This window comes from Aquarana catesbeiana, linkage group LG02 (genome assembly GCF_042186555.1).
Source record: "Aquarana catesbeiana isolate 2022-GZ linkage group LG02, ASM4218655v1, whole genome shotgun sequence".
Taxonomy (NCBI): domain Eukaryota; kingdom Metazoa; phylum Chordata; class Amphibia; order Anura; family Ranidae; genus Aquarana; species Aquarana catesbeiana.
In genome coordinates this window covers 423,083,150-423,102,612 of record NC_133325.1, presented here as the reverse complement: position 1 = coordinate 423,102,612, position 19,463 = coordinate 423,083,150, and the positions used below count along the sequence as shown (strand labels likewise).

At 42.2% G+C, this 19,463-nt stretch overlaps 1 protein-coding gene across 3 annotated transcripts in view; it reads right to left on the bottom strand.

Moving 5' to 3' along the window:
• Nucleotides 1–1,499: 1,499 nt before the first annotated feature.
• The window catches only part of NCMAP (non-compact myelin associated protein), a 111,257-nt gene continuing 93,293 nt past the window's right edge, over nucleotides 1,500–19,463 (bottom strand). For all 3 annotated transcript variants that reach the window (XM_073615475.1, XM_073615473.1, XM_073615474.1), the window contains 3 exons: nucleotides 17,914–18,003; nucleotides 15,245–15,329; nucleotides 1,500–2,218 (listed from right to left, as the gene is read on the bottom strand). In XM_073615475.1, coding sequence (XP_073471576.1) covers nucleotides 2,080–2,218; nucleotides 15,245–15,329; nucleotides 17,914–17,998 — 309 coding nt within the window. In that variant the 5' untranslated portion in view covers nucleotides 17,999–18,003 and the 3' untranslated portion in view covers nucleotides 1,500–2,079. The remainder of the gene's footprint in view (nucleotides 2,219–15,244; nucleotides 15,330–17,913; nucleotides 18,004–19,463) is intronic.

Below are 19,463 nucleotides of genomic sequence, written 5' to 3'. Positions count from 1 at the left end.
AATATTTATAGAGGCTTGTTTCTACTCATTCCACAATTATTGATGCAGCATTCCAAAAAAAAAAAAAAAAAAAAAAAAAAAAAAACAAACTCTTCAGTATTTCTAATAACATCTATACAAAATAAAGTAGTTCTAATCTTCACTGTAGTAGCTGCTTAGAAGCAGTAGCTAGCTAAGGATCCTGGGAAATTAAGTACTTCATTTGTAGGAATGTCAAAGGCCTAACCCATCCTAAACGTATCAACCCATGTAAACATATCAGAGCAGTGATAAGAATCTTGTTTATTAACTTAGTGAAATGTATAGAAACTGTAAATGTTAACTGCCTTATTCATGTTTGTTCCATAAAAGGCCTATTTGTAGGACTTGCTCATAACAGAACACTGTCTATGGTAGCCATTAAAGGAGAAATGAGACAGATCACTGCTCCAGGTAAGTAATATAATCCACCAAAAGAGAAGGGCTGGGTGCTAGCTCTAGCTCGCAATAGTGAACATGTAGACTAAGTAAGAAAAATTAGCTGCACACCAACATCCCTCCAACAGGTTTATTGAAAGACTGCCACCAGGACTAAAACAATGGACCAAGGGGTGATGACGTTTCACACATACATTGTGCTTCTTCAATTTTGAAGAAGCACAATGTATGTGTGAAACGTCATCACCCTTTGGTCCGTTGCTTTAGTCCTGGTGTCAGTCTTTCAATAAACCTGTTGGAGGGATGTTGGTGTGCAGCTAATTTTTCTCACTTAGTCATTAAAGGAAACCAGTATAGAAGGTGCCATTGTTGACTTTCATCTGAAAAATTATCTGGCTTCAATACATTTAGGAACGCTGCTCTGGAACAAGCATTCAGGCTAGAAAGGTCAGGGTGAAGTCACAACTCCTACTCTATACAGGGACTCTGAAAGTACTGAAGCCATGGGATCAAAAATATATTCAGTCTTCTTGTATTTTCAAATGCAGAGATCAGCAATGGCAATGTATTGTATAGTGCAGTGTTTCCTTTAGGGCCCATTTACACTATCCCCTTGTAGTAACACATATGTTACGTACAGCAATGCATGCTACATGGCTAGCTGCGCCATTTGAATGACGTCTCAAAGGCAACACACCTGCGCAGCAACATGCCTCTGTGCATGATGGTGCATTACGTTACCAAAACCTGTGCATGCCTGATTTTTGGAACCTTAGCATGCATTGGCAGCTCATTTATTTCAATGAGGCGAGTTAACTAAACACCCATAAATACACCAGAGAAATGTAAATGGGCACTTAAACTATGGGAGGTAAGCAAATTAAGACATTTGCAGCCTTTTTGCCAAACGACAATACAAAGTCAATGATCCAATGTTAACCAATAAGAACTATACATATGCTTAAATTTGATTGACTGATATGGGTTTTTGCATTCCATTGATCTGTGCACTGGCAGGCCCCATTCAGCCCCTATGGCATGACTGCATCATACTCAGAAAAGGCCCCGCCCCCCCCCCCCCCCCCCCCCCAGTATTCTCAATCTCTGTCTAGTTCTGATGCATACAGCCTTGGACAGTTCAGGGATAAGTACTATCTCCCATTTACAGAATGACAGACAAAAAAAAAAAAGTTCCAACATTCTATACATAGCATATTTTCTATATATAAATATAAATACACGCACATATATATATAAAATCCATGATGAGGTTAGTGATCAGTCCAGTGAGTAAATGCAGCAACAACCACAGTGAGTCACAGAGGCCTGCTGGCCCTCAGAAAATGGATACATTCTCATAGGTTTGCATAGACTTGGGACACAGGAAATGAAAGGATGCCTTTTGTAATGTCCAGGTGATGTCCATGGAGAAGCATTACTAGAATTCTACACAATGGTTGCTTGCTCATGCGGGGTAACTTCACTGCATTTCTTCCAGGAAGGCTTTCTAAACACAGGGATTAATAGTCTCTAAAATAAGCAAGTTTTCTCACATTTCAAAACAAGGCACATTCACGTGTTCGGATCAATGTCCTAAAACTAAAGTTAATCACCAACCAAAGAATAACTTCATATTTCCAAAACCGGGGAGCTCATTTACGATCATCTGTTTTCAAGGTGGATGTCTGGTGGGACTGATGTTAAGGATGTAGGTTGGCTGATGGAACTGCCAACCCGCGTGCTTGGTGTGTTCGTAGTTTTGGTGCTTTTCATGCCCAATTCCCTCTCTGTTCTTGAACGCCTGTTACATTATAATTAGAGTAAAAAAATATGCATCAGAATATATAGAAGATAGTTTATATGGTGTTTTCACACTTTACATTGAAACAAATACATTTTATTAACCATTATGGAACATTAAAAAATGCAAAACAGTTTACGAATCGTTCATTTTTTTTTCTTTTTTTTAATGTACATTATAAAAAGACATAAGTACTAGAAATAAACAATTTAAGGGCCCATACACACGCAGATATTTCATCCAGAACCTTACACTATTGGCTAGTGAATGAAGTGTATACCTGAAGTATAGCCCACCTCTTTCAATGATGCAGGTGTCAGTACTCATTGATACTTTGCTAAGGGCCCTTTCACACTGGTGCACTTAAAAATGCAGTATGCATTATGGATACATTTTGGTGCATTTTCTGGATTCCTGACTTCACATCATCTGTGAAACTTGGACATGTATATAAAAAAATCAAATATATTCATATATTCCAAGTGATGGTGACCTTCTGTCCACCCAGGAGTAAAAAAAATGTAATAAGTGCTTTCTGGGACCCCCCCCCCCCCCCCCCCCAAAAAAAAAAAAAAAAATTTAAAGTTCGTTCATATGTGCATCAGTGTCTCACAATTTGAAAATCCTCATTCAATGTTTGGCGAATCCCACGGTGCAAAGAGGAGAAATTCCAGCACCAATAGGTTGCAGATGTACGCTCATCTTCCAGTATGGACCTTAAAAAAGTCACATATGCCTTTTCTCCTTTAAGGCCTGGTTCACACCTATGCATTTTTTAGTGCGTTTTCAGTTTTGCAGAAGCACACTACAGTCAATTTAACATGGTTTCCTATGGATCACGTTTACATCTATGCATTTTATGGAAAAGGCCAGGAACTTTTTTTCTGGTTTTTGGTTCCACAGACTTCAATGGTTTAAAAACGTGTATTGAAAAATGCAAAGTGCACTTGGAATATGCAAACTACACCTGCATAGGTGTGAACCAGGCCTAAAAGCTGGAATTTGCTATCCATAATGGTTCCAATTAAGATTACTCCCAAATTCACATTGATAAAACAATGTTAGTTAACCCCTGTCCTCTTGCACCTCCCTGCCCTCTAAGAGGTTTCAGATGGCGGGGTGGGGATTGTTATCATGTGATTGGCTGTCACGGCTCCCCGTTGGCCGCCAGTAACTGTGCCGGGAGCGCTCAAGGCGTCTGCACCTGGCACAGCTGTGTCTGCCCATTAGTATGCAAATATGCGGAAGCTCAATGCCAAGGCCTACCCGCCGAGGGGGACATCGTAATTCCAGAATTATCCCGCCCACTCAAAGTGCGGAAACTATAAAAATTTTTAATTTATCCTCCTATACTCTCAATGAATATGAAACTTCATTGTTATCTCGAGGTCTTAAGTTTGCCCCCACCACTCTTCCTAACCCATTTACCTTATTTAAGGATTTAAATAAATTTATTCGTGACCTCACACTTAGAAGACACTTCAATATTAAAGACAAAAAACCCCCCACTACAGCTACTTCTGTGTCCGATGATCCGCTATTCTCATTGGATAATTCAGTGGACCAACAAGCTATTCTTGATTTATGTGAACTATGGAATATCAATGAGGATGATGACCTGGTAGCATGGTCCCAATATTCTCAGCCCACTGTGCCAATACAACACACTTCTTTCAGACCGAAATCTGTATTTAACCCCACCCAATCCAAAGGCCCTTTTTTGACAACTTTCTATGAAGTTGTCCATAAGGACCTTTTAGGTCTTTGTGCTTCTCAATCCCCAGGAACTCACAGCATTAAAATCACTCAGCACCAATATGGATATAATTATAAAATCTGCTGATAAAGGGGGTGGGATCGTACTACAGAATAGATCAGATTATCTCCAGGAGACGTACCGTCTTCTATCGGATACCAAAACCTATGAGAAACTGAAAACAGACCCACTAGCCAAATTCATTGAGGAATCTAAGACTCTAGTCACACTAGCACTTGGACAGGGAATCTTGACCAAACTAGAAGCATCATTTTTTCTTAAACCATTCTTCCAGGTCCCCTACCTGTATCATCTACCGAAGATACACAAAGATCCTAATAAGCCACCAGGTCGTCCCATAGTAGCATCCATGAACAGCATTACCACCAGCTACTCACTTTATATTGACCAGTTTTTACAGCCATTGGCCCAGTCCCTTCCTTCTTACATTAACGATGGTACCCATCTGATCGATCTTTTACATCCTTACAGATGGGAGTCTTCGTACCTTTGGGTTTCTTTGGACGTTTGTTTATTATACACCTCTATACCTCACGAAATAGGCCTTCAAGCCATTTCTTACTACCTTCACTCCAACCCCCTGCTTAATCCATCCCAGATTGAGTTTATTATTTCTGCCACCAAGTTCTGTTTAGAACATAATTATTTTACTTTCGATGGTCAATTTTATCTACAAAAACAGGGGACAGCTATGGGCGCAAATTTTGCGCCCAGCTATGCTAACCTGACCATGGGACTGTGGGAGACCAGGTGTGTTTGGGAAAATAATCCCTTCTCTGCACACCTGGTCTTCTACGGTCTTACATAGATGACATTATTATCATCTGGGACGGCCCCCCTAGTTCTGTGCAAGAATTCATTGCCCATTGCAACAATAACTCTTTTGGCTTATCATTTACATCGACCATGGATCCCGAATCAATATGCTTTCTAGATTTGGAACTGTTCCACATAAATGACCAGATTGTAACAAAAAATTTTACCAAACCCACTGCTGGAAATTCTTTTTTACATTTTTCCAGTTGCCATCACCCCAGGTGGGTCAATAACATACCCAAGAGCCAGTTCCATCGCCTCAGGAGAAATTGTACCAGACTGGAAGATTATAGTTCTCAATGTACCATTCTTTCTAAAAAGTTCACAGATAAGAGTTATCCCCTTAGTACCATCAATTAAGCAGCCTCCTTCTATCTGACTGACACTTTACCCAACCCCAAGGCCCAGAAAACAGAACCTACCACTAGATTTATCACCCAGTTCCATTCTAGTCATAAAAGAATGGAACGGATCATTAAAAAACATTGGTCGATTCTAGCTCAAGATCCTCACCTAGCACCTTCCTTACCCGCTGTTCCTCAGTTTGCTTATCGGAGGGCCCCCAATGTCAAGATTAAGATTGCTCCCAGCAAAATCCCAGTTCAGAAAATATCATCTACATCTAAACAACTTACTCTTATTCCATTGTTAGGCATGTACCGATGCAAGAAAGCATTATGTCTTACTTGCCCCCATGTCACACATGGTCAGAAATCTTTCTACACCAATGGGAACCAATATATCCTAAAATCATTTTTCAATTGTTCCACCACCTATGTCATATATTGCATTTCCTGTCCCTGCGGGCTGTATGTAGGCAGAACCATCAGGACCCTACGGGCCAGGTTTGGGGAACACAGAAGAGCAGTACAGGCCAATAATCCCCTATATAGTACCGCTCGTCATTTTACCACCCATCATCAACAAAATATTGCAGACCTAAATGTGTGGGTTATCGAATCTATACCAGATCAATTCACTCCTACAGAAAGATTCCAGCGCCTCTGCAGGCAAGAAACTTTCTGGATCTTTACTTTAAACAGTTTGGCACCTAATGGTCTCAACGAAGATATAGAGATCAATACAGACATTTAGTTCAGTATGACCTAGTTTTAGGACTTATGCAAGTTCCTCTATTTCCCCTCTTATCATCATTTTCTCATTTATCATTACTTCATTTCATGTCATTCCCTTCCTTACTGCTACCTACTATTATTACTTTCCTCTCACTTTGGCCATACCCTTCCAGTCTATAGCCATATTCAGTTTCTGCTACCGTTGGGTATTTTTCTCCTACTCTGTTCTGAATTCATTAACAATAATATTTCCATCATGTGTGTTGTGTGTGTACATGGGGGTGTATACATACAAACACACAAGTTCATCGACAGGTTTTTAGGTTTTCATAATTTCTTATTTTTTAAGGTTACTATATTCCTCCATTTGTATGTAGATGTCCCCTTTTTTTAGGTGTAGTCAATATGTATGTTTCCTACATTTACACATGTGTGACTATTATAGCCCATATACAGTTTTTAATCAACTGCTCCCCTTTTAGGTTTCACTTTTTTTATATATATATTTTTTTATATATATTTCTCGCTCAGATCTTTTTCCCATTTTTTCTCTTTCTTCTTTTTCCACTTATTATTATTATTTTATTATTTCTATTATAATAATTTTTTATATATATATATATATATATGTTTCTATATGTATATATTTTTTTCTTCTCTCTTTTTTATTACCAAGGTTTTTCTTTATTTCTTCCAACAACAATTTTTTATAATTTTCTTATATTATTCATTATTAATTATTTTTACTTTATATTTTATTTCATATATTTTTTATATATTTTTGTATATTTTTAATATATTTTTTTGAATTTTATTTATTTTTGAATTTTCCTTATTTTATTTTATTTATTCATCCTTTTACGTTTTTCTTTTTCTTTTTCTTTTCTTTTCTTTCTACCTTTTTTTATATCTCACTTTCACATTTTTCTGGTGTTTTTGAACTCATTTTCTTCATCTCATTGTTATTGTATTTAGTATATCGTGTTTTGTTTTTAGCTGTTGCCTAGTTACTGACTCCATAGCTCCCATAAAAGGACACCTGTTGTATTAGCCTATCGGATCTGAAGAAAATGCGGAAGCATTGAAACGCGTCATCCAACACGTCCATACGTCACTTCCGCTTTGTTGGTTCCTGGACTAAGTGCCTTGCGTTCCACGCTTGTCTTCCGGTTCCTGTCTACTGCGACGGCTCTGGCTCTCCATGTCCACTTAGACGCTGGTTGTCTTTGCGGACACCTCCATCGTTTTGCAGCCCAGCACCCAGCGATGACCCCGGTGACTACTTGCACATCCTAACGTGGACAGCTCTTCCAGGAGAACCTGCACCATGCACTTTGCCCACATCTGAGGAGGACGTCCCTGGACCCATTACTTGTCCTTGCCTTAACCTATTTCATCTTTGTGAGTAGCCATTTGGCTGTTTGTCCGTTTATAATTATCTCATTAAAGTTTCATGATACTGCACTTAGATTGGCGCTTCTTGCTGTTTTTTACATTGTTTTTTCAGAGTTGCCTGCTTCCACTCTCAAGTGAGCTGCCGCTGGTGCTTTTTATCAGATCTTTAATTTCAGTGACTTTTTTTATATATATATATATATATATATATATATATACATACAATTTTTCTATATATATATAATTTTATTGACTATCACACCCTGGATGTTTTTTCACATTTACGTTGGACTCTTTATATGCATGTTTGTATGTTCTAGCGCCATTTATCCTTTTTTGCCCACCCGCCGAGAGGCCGCATATTTGCGTACTATTGGCAGCTAGGGGTAAAAACAGGCATATCAGTGTGCAGAAAGGGTTTGACTCCCATGGCTCATTTCTCCTTGCTGTTGCCGGCTGACAGCTCAGGTGCTCAGATGGATTGAAGCTGTGGCTGGGGAACCTCTCTACTCTGTTCTGTCTTAATGCCTCTAAGGAGCCCTGCCCTATGCATTATGATGATAGTTCGAATTCTTCCAAGGAGACTTTCACAGATAGTACTAATTTATTTTTTTTCGCTCTGTGGACAGAAGGTCACCACCATCAACATTGGAATATATTTTTTTAAATATATTTGATATATAACCCTTTGATGTAGTTTGGCATCGTTTTGCACTAGATATATTATGTGGAGGTTGGACACCTTTAATTTTATAATACTGTTTCACGTTTTGAGGGGTAAGCGCAAAAAGGTTTTTTGATTTATTAAGGGGGGGGGGGGTAGAGCACCGCCGGATTACACAGAGCGGGGATCTCCTGCTTACCTGGCTGTCAGACGAAGTCCCACCTCCTGGGCTGGCTCCTATGATGGGCAGCACACTGGTGATGTCTGCCATTGGAGGTGGGACTTCGTCTGAGGACAGAGATCCCTACTCTGTATAGTCTGTCTGCTCTCCTCTAATCCCTATGCAGTGGTCAGGCTGCACTGATGACTACAGGTAAGGCTGAGCTGATGGGCACTGAACAGGCTGCATTTATGGGCACTGAACAGACTGCATTGATGGGCACTGAACAGGCTCCATTGATGGGCTCTGAACAGGCTCCATTGATGGGCACTGAATAGGCTCCATTGATGGGCACTGAACAGGCTGCATTGATGGCCACTGAAAAGGCTGAATTGATGGGCACTGAACAGGCTATATTGATGGGCACTGGATAGGCTTGGCTGATGGCCACTGGACAGGCTGCATTCATGGCCACTGGACAGGCTACATTGATGGCCACTGGACAGGCTGCATTTATGGGCACTGGACAGGCTGCATTTATGGGCACTGGACAGGCTGCATTTATGGCCACTGAACAGACTGCATTTATGGGCACTGAACAGGCTACATTTATGGGCACGGAACAGACTGCATTGATGGGCACTGAACAGGCTGCATTGATGGGCACTGGATAGGCTGCATTTATGGGCACTGAACAGGCTGCATTAATGGGCACTGAACAGGCTGCATTTATGGGCACTGAACAGACTGCATTCATGGCCACTGGACAGGCTGCATTGATGGGCACTTAACAAACTACATTGATGGGCACTGAAAAGGCTGCATTGATGGGCACTGAACAGGCTGCATTTATGGGCACTGAACAAGCTGCATTGATGGGCACTGAACAGGCTGCATTGATGGGCAATGAACAGGCTGCATTGATGGGCACTGAACAGGCTGAGCTGATGGGCACTGAACAGGCTGCATTGATGGGCACTGATCAAGCTGCATTGATGGACACTGGTGAGGCTGCATTGATGGACACTGCTGAGACTGCATTGCTGGACACTGATTAGGCTGCATTGATGGGCACTGATTAGGCTGCTTTGATGGGCACTGATTAGGCTGCATTGATGGGCACTGATTAGGCTGCATTGATGGGCACTGATCAAGCTGCATTGATGGACACTGGTGAGACTGCATTGATGGGCACTGATTAGGCTACATTGATGGGCACTGATTAGGCTGCTTTGATGGACACTGATTAGGCTGCTTTGATGGGCACTGATTAGGCTGCATTGATGGGCACTGATTAGACTGCATTGATGGACACTGCTGAGACTGCATTGATGGACACTGCTGAGACTGCATTGATGGACACTGCTGAGACTGCATTGATGGGCACTGATTAGGCTGCATTGATGGACACTGCTGAGACTGCATTGATGGACACTGCTGAGACTGCATTGATGGGCACTGGTGAGGCTGCATTGATGGGCACTGATTAGGTTGCATTGATGGGCACTGATTAGGTTGCATTGATGGGCACTGATTAGGCTGCATTGATGGGCACTGATTAGGCTGCTTTGATGGGCACTGATTAGGCTGCATTGATGGGCACTGAACAGGCTGCATTGATGGGCACTGAACAGGCTGCATTGATGGGCACTGATCAAGCTGCATTGATGGACACTGGTGAGGCTGCATTGATGGACTCTGCTGAGACTGCATTGATGGGCACTGGTGAGGCTGCATTGATGGGCACTGATTAGGCTGCATTGATGGGCACTGATTAGGCTGCATTGATGGGCACTGATCAGGCTGCATTGATGGACACTGATCAGGCTGCATTGATGGACACTGGGGAGGCTGCATTGATGGACACTGGGGAGGCTGCATTGATGGACACTGGTGAGGCTGCATTGATGGACACTGGTGAGGCTGCATTGATGGGCACTGGTGAGGCTGCATTGATGGGCACTGAACAGGCTGCATTGATGGGCACTGAACAGGCTGCATTGATGGGCACTGAACAGGCTGCATTGATGGGCACTGAACAGGCTGCATTGATGGGCACTGATCAAGCTGCATTGATGGACACTGCTGAGACTGCATTGATGGGCACTGGTGAGGCTGCATTGATGGGCACTGATTAGGCTGCTTTGATGGGCACTGATTAGGCTGCTTTGATGGGCACTGATTAGGCTGCATTGATGGGCACTGATTAGGCTGCATTGATGGGCACTGAACAGGCTGCATTGATGGGCACTGAACAGGCTGCATTGATGGGCACTGATCAAGCTGCATTGATGGACACTGCTGAGACTGCATTGATGGGCACTGGTGAGGCTGCATTGATGGGCACTGATTAGGCTGCTTTGATGGGCACTGATTAGGCTGCTTTGATGGGCACTGATTAGGCTGCATTGATGGGCACTGATTAGGCTGCATTGATGGGCACTGATCAGGCTGCATTGATGGACACTGGTGAGGCTGCATTGATGGACACTGGGGAGGCTGCATTGATGGACACTGGTGAGGCTGCATTGATGGGCACTGGTGAGGCTGCATTGATGGGCACTGGTGAGGCTGCATTGATAGGCACTGGTGATCCTGCATTGATGGGCACTGTTGAAGCTGAGCTGATGGGCACTGGTGAAGCTGAGCTGATGGGCACTGGTGGGGCTGCGATGATGGGAACTGATGAGGCTGCATTGATGGGCACTGATGAGGCTGAGCTGATGGACAATGGTGAGGCTGTATGAATGGGCACTGATGAGGCTGCACTGATGGACACTGGTGAGGCTGCATTGATGGGCACTGGTGAGGCTGCATTGATGGGTACTGGTGAAGCTGAGCTGATGGGCACTGGTGAGGCTGAGCTGATGGGCACTTATGAGGCTGAGCCTGAGCCGATGGACACTGGTGAGGCTGCATTTATGAGCACTGCTGAGGCTGCAGTGGATGGGCACTGGTGAGGCTGCATTGGATGGGCACTGGTGAGGCTGCAATAATGGACACTGCTGAGGCTACGTTGATGGGCACTGATCAGGCTGCATTGATGTGCACTGGTGAGGCTGCATTGATGTGCACTGGTAAGGCTGCATTGGATGGGCACTGGTGAGGCTGCCTTAATGGACACAGCTGAGGCTACGTTGATGGGCACTGATCAGGCTGCATTGATGTGCACTGGTGAGGCTGCATTGATTTGCACTGGTGAGGCTGTATGAATGGGCACTGATGAGGCTGCACTGATGGGCACTGGTGAGTATAATACACTCTTCAAGTGTGCTTTAAATTGTATGGTTTTCCCTTTTATGAACAAGAACATAATGACAGTATGGTATGCTATGGGGCTGATGCATGCTATGACTAAGCACCGATGATGGTGTGAAACGCATCAGCTATCTTCCCTGCTTCTGCTGTTACATGAACTTTGATGTTTTTACAATAAAGGCGTTTTATTGGAGTGCGGCTGTCAAGATTTTCCTTTTTTATTATCATGTGCTGAGCCAGAACCTGCTACTTCCACATTGAGGAATCACATCACATCACTCTCAGTTCACCACCTGGAGCAGTTTAATCTCTCCCATGCTTTGGAGCTGGTAAGAAATGATTTCCAGGGCTGGTTTTAACACCCAGTCCGGCCCTGACCGTTTTCCTCAGCAGCCGTACCAATGCTGCTAAGTAAATATATGGCACCGCCATATGAATACAGCGCTGCTATTGACTACAGCTCCGACCTGAAGTCTCCTTCCTCCGCCTCCCTCAGCACTCCCCAGTGCTGCTTGCAGAAAGACTATAGAGGTGGAGGTGATGATTCCGGCTGCTAATGATCCCGCAGGAAGGATGCCTGCAGGAGTTTGTTCTGTGGGATGTGTGGAGGGAGGTGAGTTGGCCTTTCAAGAAGTTAATACTTGCGTGCAGGGGCTTGAGATGGCGAGTGGGGCAGTGACAGAAGTGTGTGCAGCAGGGTAGGAGTACTAGTGCTGTACAGCTAACTTCAATTGCTCCATGCATGTCACTGCCAAGTGGCCTCTGCAGTGCTGGAGCAATGAATTATGGCATGAATTCATTCATAATGCATATCATTTTATATCATCCACCTGCACCCCTACAACCCACTGCTATACCCCCCGCACCAGTCTAATACGTTATAAAGTTTTTTCTCTATCTTAGCTTCTTAACATTTGGTAGTCATGGTAGTCAAAAAATTCTAATGCCGCGTACACACGGTCGGACTTTACGGCGGACTTTGCCCGGCGGATTTTTCGACGTACTTTCCGACGGACTTTGTGAATGAACGGACTTGCCTACACACAATCCACCAAAGTCCGTCGAATTCGTACGTGATGACGTACGACCGGACTAAAACAAGGAAGTTCATAGCCAGTAGCCAATAGCTGCCCTAGCGTGCCTTTTTGTCCGTCGAACTAGCATACAGACGAGCGGACTTTTCGACCGGACTCGATTTCAACGGATAAATTTTAAACAAGTTTAAAATCTAAGTCCGTCCAACTTTTGAGAAAACAAAGTCCGCTGGAGCCCACACACATCGAATTGTCCGACGAAATCCAGTCCGCCGGGCAAAGTCCGCCGTAAAGTCCGCTCGTGTGTACGCGGCATAAGAAATATCTTTTTTTTTTAATCTCATGGACAAAATGTGAGAAATAACGTATATATCATACAATCATTCCACAAACACATACCACATACACTGCATATATAATTTTAGGAAAATATGCTTATGAAATAGTTTACTATTTGCCAATTAAAAAAAAAAAATATGTCCCCGGAATTCATTTTAAAAATCTGGTCACCTTACATTACATGCACAGAAGTGTATTTAGTGTTTCTATCTAAAGGAAAGATATATTTTTCTTTGTCAAAGAGACTCTATCACTTAAAAAAAGAGTTACCAGAAGAAATGAAGTGTAGGCACCAAGGGGTGCAGCAGTTATTGTAAACAGGCAAAGTTCCTAGACTCCCGAGCCCCAAGAAGTACCAAGGCCTTGCCTGTTTAGAACAGAGGGCAGAGTAGCACTTAGGTGCATACTTTAGGGAGTGTATGTATAAAAAAAAAAAAATCACAGTTATTCATCCTTTAAAACTGCATGTACATTCATTCTGTGTGAATGGGGGCAAAATTGAATGTTATTAGGCAATTTTCTCTCCAGGTCAAATGTGTGAATCAGGAAAATAAACATAACTTCATCTATTGGCCATTTTCCTGATTCACACATTCGACCTAGAAAGAAAATGGCCTTATAACATTTGATTTTACTCTATTCAAACAGGGTGAATGTACATGCAGTTTTAGAGGATGAAAAGTTCTACAATTTTTTTTTTTAAATAATTATACCTCTGAAAAAGTAATACTTAAAGCAGAGTTCCACCCAACAATGGAACTTCCGCTTTAAGAGAAGGTGACCCCCCTGACATGCCACATTTGGCATGTCATTTTTTTTGGGGGGGGGGAGCGGATACCCTCTTTTCAGAGGGTTCCATCTCCCACTTCCTTCTGGCGCACCCTCAGCATCGGAAGGAAGATCACCTCTCCCCCCTCCCTCTAGGCAATTATCTGGGACACGTCACAGGTCCCAGATGATTGCGCGGCCTGTCACGTCGTGCGGAGCGGCTCGCGCATGCACAGTGGGTGCCCGGCTGTGAAGCCGCAGCCAGGCGCCCACAGTTACAATGCCAGCGGCGCCGAGTGGAGGGGGAGAGGAGCGAGGCTTCAATCCTCTGCATCGCTGGACCCTGGGACAGGTAAGCATCTGTTTATTAAAAGTCAGAAGCTGCAGTATTTGTAGCTGCTGACTTTTAATTTTTTTTTTTAAGCGGAACTCTGCTTTAATGATATTGTTACTTCTCAGGTATCACTGTACTGACAATGCCTTCAGGTTTTTTTCTCTGTAAGGATTGGAGCCATCTTTATTCAAGCACCATCCAGAATCAGAAAAAACTTGGACTGATGTGCTATAGAATGATCAGCCATACCTTTATGGCCACCCACCTAATATTGAGTAGGTCCCCCTTTTGCCACCAAAACAGCCCTGACCTGTTGTAGCACAGATGCCACCAGACCTCTAAAGGTATATTGTGATATAGGATCAGCTGCTGACAGCTTGATGCCAGATAAGTCCTGTAAGTTGCAAGGGGGAGTCCCCGTAAATGAAATTTGTTTTTCTAACACATCCCACAGATGCTCAATTGAATTGAGATCTGGAGAATTTGGAGGCCAGGTCAACACCTCAAACTCATTGTTATGCTTCTTAAACCATTCTTAAGCCATTTTTGAAGTGTGACATTATCCTGCTTAAAGAGCCCACTGCCATCAGGGAATACAATTTCCATGAAGGGTACACTTAGTCACCAACAATGTTTAGGTAGGTGGTATATGTCAAGTAATATGCACATGAAGGTTAGGACCCAAGGTTTCCCAGCAGAACATGGCCCAAAGCATCATACTGCCTCTGCCAGCTTGCCTTCTTCCCATTTTGTATTCTGGTGCCATCTTCTTCAGGTAGGTGACACACACCTGGCCATTCATATATTGTAAAAGAAAACATGATTCATCAGATCAGGCCACCTTCTTTCATTGCTCTGTGTCTCATCATGGGTACACTAACTGGTCTTCTGCTATGTAGGCCTATATGCAACAAATTGTGACGCCTGCTTTTTCTGCTTTTAACACATCAGTTTCATGGACAACATGCTTACTTGCTGCCTAATATATCCCATCAACTTTCAGATGCCATTGTAACAAGGTAATCAATGGTACTCACTTACTTGCCAGTGGTTATAAAGTTATGGGTGATCAGTGTAAAGTTACAATGTTGCAGTCTAATCGCTTGGAGGAGACTATGGAAATGTTTCCCTCTGCCTGCAGCAGATAACACCGTATTAGTATAGGAAAGCCCCTAAAAAGAGCCCAAGGAGTGTTTTTTTTTCTAAATAGGAAACCGTTGCTGTACTGCATATTATGACGTCAGTAATGAATTAATGCGGACTTGTAAATTTACTAAGAGGTCCGCTTTAAGATAAACAAAAAAAAGCAGTCTGCAGCTTTTAATGAGATTTCACAGTTGTAATTTTCTATTATATAATTAATACTATTAAAACCTGTGGATTAGATTGTCTGTGAAATAATTACCTGTTATACATCTTGAGGGTAACAAGCACCAGTGAAAATATAATAATTACACCAACCACAATAGCAGCAACTATCGCCCCCGCACCTGAAAGATACATGGAAACAAACCAAGTAAGCACATTACATCCTTATTATACAAGAACTAAAAAAAGAAAACACGCTAAGGCTCTATTGGATGTAAAAAAACATAGCAGCTAGCACAATACCATAATACATGGCATAATAAACATCACAAAACAATAGTGCAGTGCTAAGATAAATTAAATAGTATGTGCAATCCAATAGTGCAATGCAAATACACTCACCGGCCACTTTATTAGGTACACCTTGCTAGTACCGGGCTGGACCCCCTTTTGCCTTCAGAAGTGGCATAAATTCAACAAGGTGCTGGAAACATTACTCAGAGATTTTTGGTCCATATTGACATGATAGCATCACACAGTTGCTGCAGATTTGTCGGCTGCACATCCATGATGCGAATCTCCCCCCAGAGAGATTTTGACCCCACATCTCATATTTAAGAGGTCCTGTCATGCTTTTTTTCTATTACACGGGATGTTTACATTCCTTGTAATAGGAATAAAAGTGACACTAATAAAAGGTAAAATAAATAAGAAAAAAAAAAAAATTTAAAGCGCCCTATCCCGACGAGCTCGCATGCACAAGCAAATGCATACGTGAGTAGTGTCCACATATGAAAACGGTGTTCAAACCACACATTTGAGGTATGTATTGCCCACAGTGACTCTTCAGGTTCTTCCTTCCATTATCCTAATACTAATAATAATGCCTCCCCCTAGTCATCTCAGGGCTCATTTACACGGGCCCTATACAATGTGAAGAATCCTATGTTTACTTTTCTGTCCTACCACTGAGCTGAGCGCAGGCAGCCCATATTAGTGAATGTATATGCATCACCTGTACGCACTCGGACAGGTGCATCCGAGCTACTACCTCCTGTGTAATGCCTGGTGAGCCTCAAGAACACAGCACTGGGAAGTTTCTGCGAACTTCCATGTGCAATCTGTGCAAAACAGGGAGAAAGGCCGGTGCCATGGAAGTCAGCTAAAACATAATTTTATTATAGCATTTGAACAACAGTCAAAAAATCCAACGCGTTTCGGCCATCAGGCGGCGCCCCCTCCAACCGCCAGCTTCAGGATGGAGAATGGTGTGAGCGTGAGACATATCCATTGTTCGATCTCTCATGTAAACAGAGAAACCAGAGGCGACAATGATTTTGTCACTTCCGGTTTCATATCCACTTTTTCCTGGTCGGTACACATCTAACCATGCAGATCTGTGCTCAGATGTGAAGGGCAGGGGAGACACTGGGGTCTATTAGACCCCTAATGTCTCCAAAAGGAGTACCTGTCACCTGCCCATTGCTATCACTTTGGGGTTGATTAATCAATATTGATAGTAACAAAGTAAATATAAATAAAGGAAACAAAGCTTTACAAAATAAATTCTAATAAAATGTATTTAAAAGAAATCCTCATACACATACGCATGTGTATGTAAATCGCGGTCGCACCACACGTGTGACATATTGCTGCGAATCTCAACGTGAGAGCAATATTTCTAGCTCAAGAGCTCCTGGTTAACTCTTAAACTGATGAGCGGAAAAGGCTTTTAAAGAGTCACCTGTGGAGATTTTTGGGTACCATCGCACAATTTTGAAACTTGGCATGTTTGGTGCATATTTACCAAATCTTTTATATTTTACCAAAAAAAGGGTATTATATTGTGTGTGTTTGCACTAAAATTTATTTTACTATATTTTTTCCTGAAAATATGCGTTTAACAGTTGCACAAATATCATGTGACATAAAAATTTGCAACTATCATCTTTTAATTCTACAGGGTCTCTACTTTCAGAAAACATATAATGTTCTGGGGTTTTAAGTAATTTTATTGCCAAAAAATTGCCATTTTTATATACTGTATGTGCAAAAATTAAAAAATTTGCTCTAAAACTAACGTAGTTAATATCACTTTAAAGTGGAACTTCAGTCATTTTTCAGTCATCTTTACATCTATTTAATGCCCCCCCTCTACATTGTAAACTGTTGGCGCTATATAAATCATTAATAATAATAATAATAATAATAAATAAATCCTCTGCCCTTGTTGTTTTAACTTTGGATAGTAAACCTTTTTTTTTCTGGTAGCAAATACCTTATACAGCCCACTTCCTGTTTCTTGTCTGGTAAAAAGCCTAGGCTTATGACATCATGCACAATTCTCTCTCTCACTCTCGAGACAGTTTGCCAGGAAGGGAGGGGGAATGAGTCATAAGAGGGCCAATGAGAGCTGCAGAGTTGGAGGTGTGTCTCTGTGTGGCTGTGTAAATCCAGGAAGTGAACAGGCAGTAGCTTCAGCTGCCCACAGTTAAAATGGCTGCAGACACACTTAGTGGAGGGAGAACTCTGCAGCATATTTGGCAAGTACAGAATCACAGTATATATAAAATAATATGCAAAGTGGTTGGAGGGAAGCTTCAGAATGGCAAAGATGTTTTTATTACAAATGATATGAGCAGACTGCAGTTCCTCTTTTAAGTATTTATTTTACATTAGCAGTAAGCAGTTTCACAAGGTCTGTCTGAAACATTAGAACAATAAAACTGGCAGCATGCCAACTTAACAATTACTAATTATACTCACTCTGATAAAGAATCTGTTCTTGTGACTTGGTTGTTATATTGCTCGGCGATAGCGTTGTATTCAGAAGTTGAGGTGTCGTTGCCATGACAACTGTTTGAAAAGAAATAATAACAGTGAATTAACCATCAAAAAAAAAAAGTGTTGGCTTTACAGTGGTAAATTACTTCCTTATCTGAAAAAGGCCATTGGGCTTATCGCTTATTTTTTGTAATTTTTGGCAGTATAAAATCAGTATTGCAATAACAGTTAACGTTGGGAAACTTCAAGGGTTCTAAGGAAAAACCAGCTGGTCTAGGTGTGAAACCCATAGGTCAGGGCCCCAAATATTAATTGTTATGGCCGCCATACTGTTAAGATATGCGTAAATGATAAATGGGGGCGTCATATAGAAAAGGATGAACACCTACAGTACCTTGCAAATGTATTCACCCCCCTTGGCTTGTTGGTGAAGTAATTGGCATGTGCGTATGTATTCACCCCCTTTGTTGTGAAGCCCATAAAAAGCTCTGGTGCAACCAATTACCTTCAGAAGTCACATAATTAGTGAAATGATGTCCACCTGTGTGCAATCTAAGTGTCACATGATCTGTCATTACATATACACACCTTTTTGCAAGGCCCCAGAGACTGCAACACCTAAGCAAGAGGCACCACTAACCAAACACTGCCATGAAGACCAAGGAACTCTCCAAACAAGTAAGGGACAATGTTGTTGAGAAGTACAAGTCAGGGTTAGGTTATAAAAAAATATCCAAATCTTTGATGATCCCTAGGAGCACCATCAAATCTATCATAACCAACTGGAAAGAACATGGCACAACAGCAAATCTGCCAAGAGACGGCCGCACACCAAAACTCACAGACCAGGCAAGGAGGGCATTAATCGGAGAGGCAGCACAGAGACCTAAAGTAACTCTAGAGGAGCTGCAGAGTTCCCCAGCAGAGACTGGAGTATCTGTACATAGGACGACAATAAGCCATACGCTCCATAGAGTTGGGCTTTATGGCAGAGTGGCCAGAAGAAAGCCATTACTTTCAGCAAAAAACAAAATGGCACGTTTTGAGTTTGTGAAAAGGCATGTGGGAGACTCCCAAAATGTATGGAGGAAGGTGCTCTGGTCTGATGAGACCAAAACTGAACTTTTTGGCCATCAAAGAAAACACTATGTCTGGCATAAACCCAACACATCACATCACCCAAAGAACACCATCCCCACAGTGAAACATGGTGGTGGCAGCATCATGCTGTGGGGATGTTTTCCAGCAGTCAGGACTGGGAAACTGATCAGAGTTGAGAGAAAGATGGATGGTGCTAAATACAGGGATATTCTTGAGCAAAACCTGTACCACTCTGTGTGTGATTTGAGGCTAGGATGGAGGTTCACCTTCCAGCAGGACAATGACCCCAAACACACTGCTAAAGCAACACTTGTGGTTTAAGCGAAAACCTGATATTGTGTTAGAATGGTCTAGTCAAAGCCTAGACCTCAATCCAATAGAAAATCTGTGGTCAGACTTAAAGATTGCTTTTTACAAGCACAAACCATCTA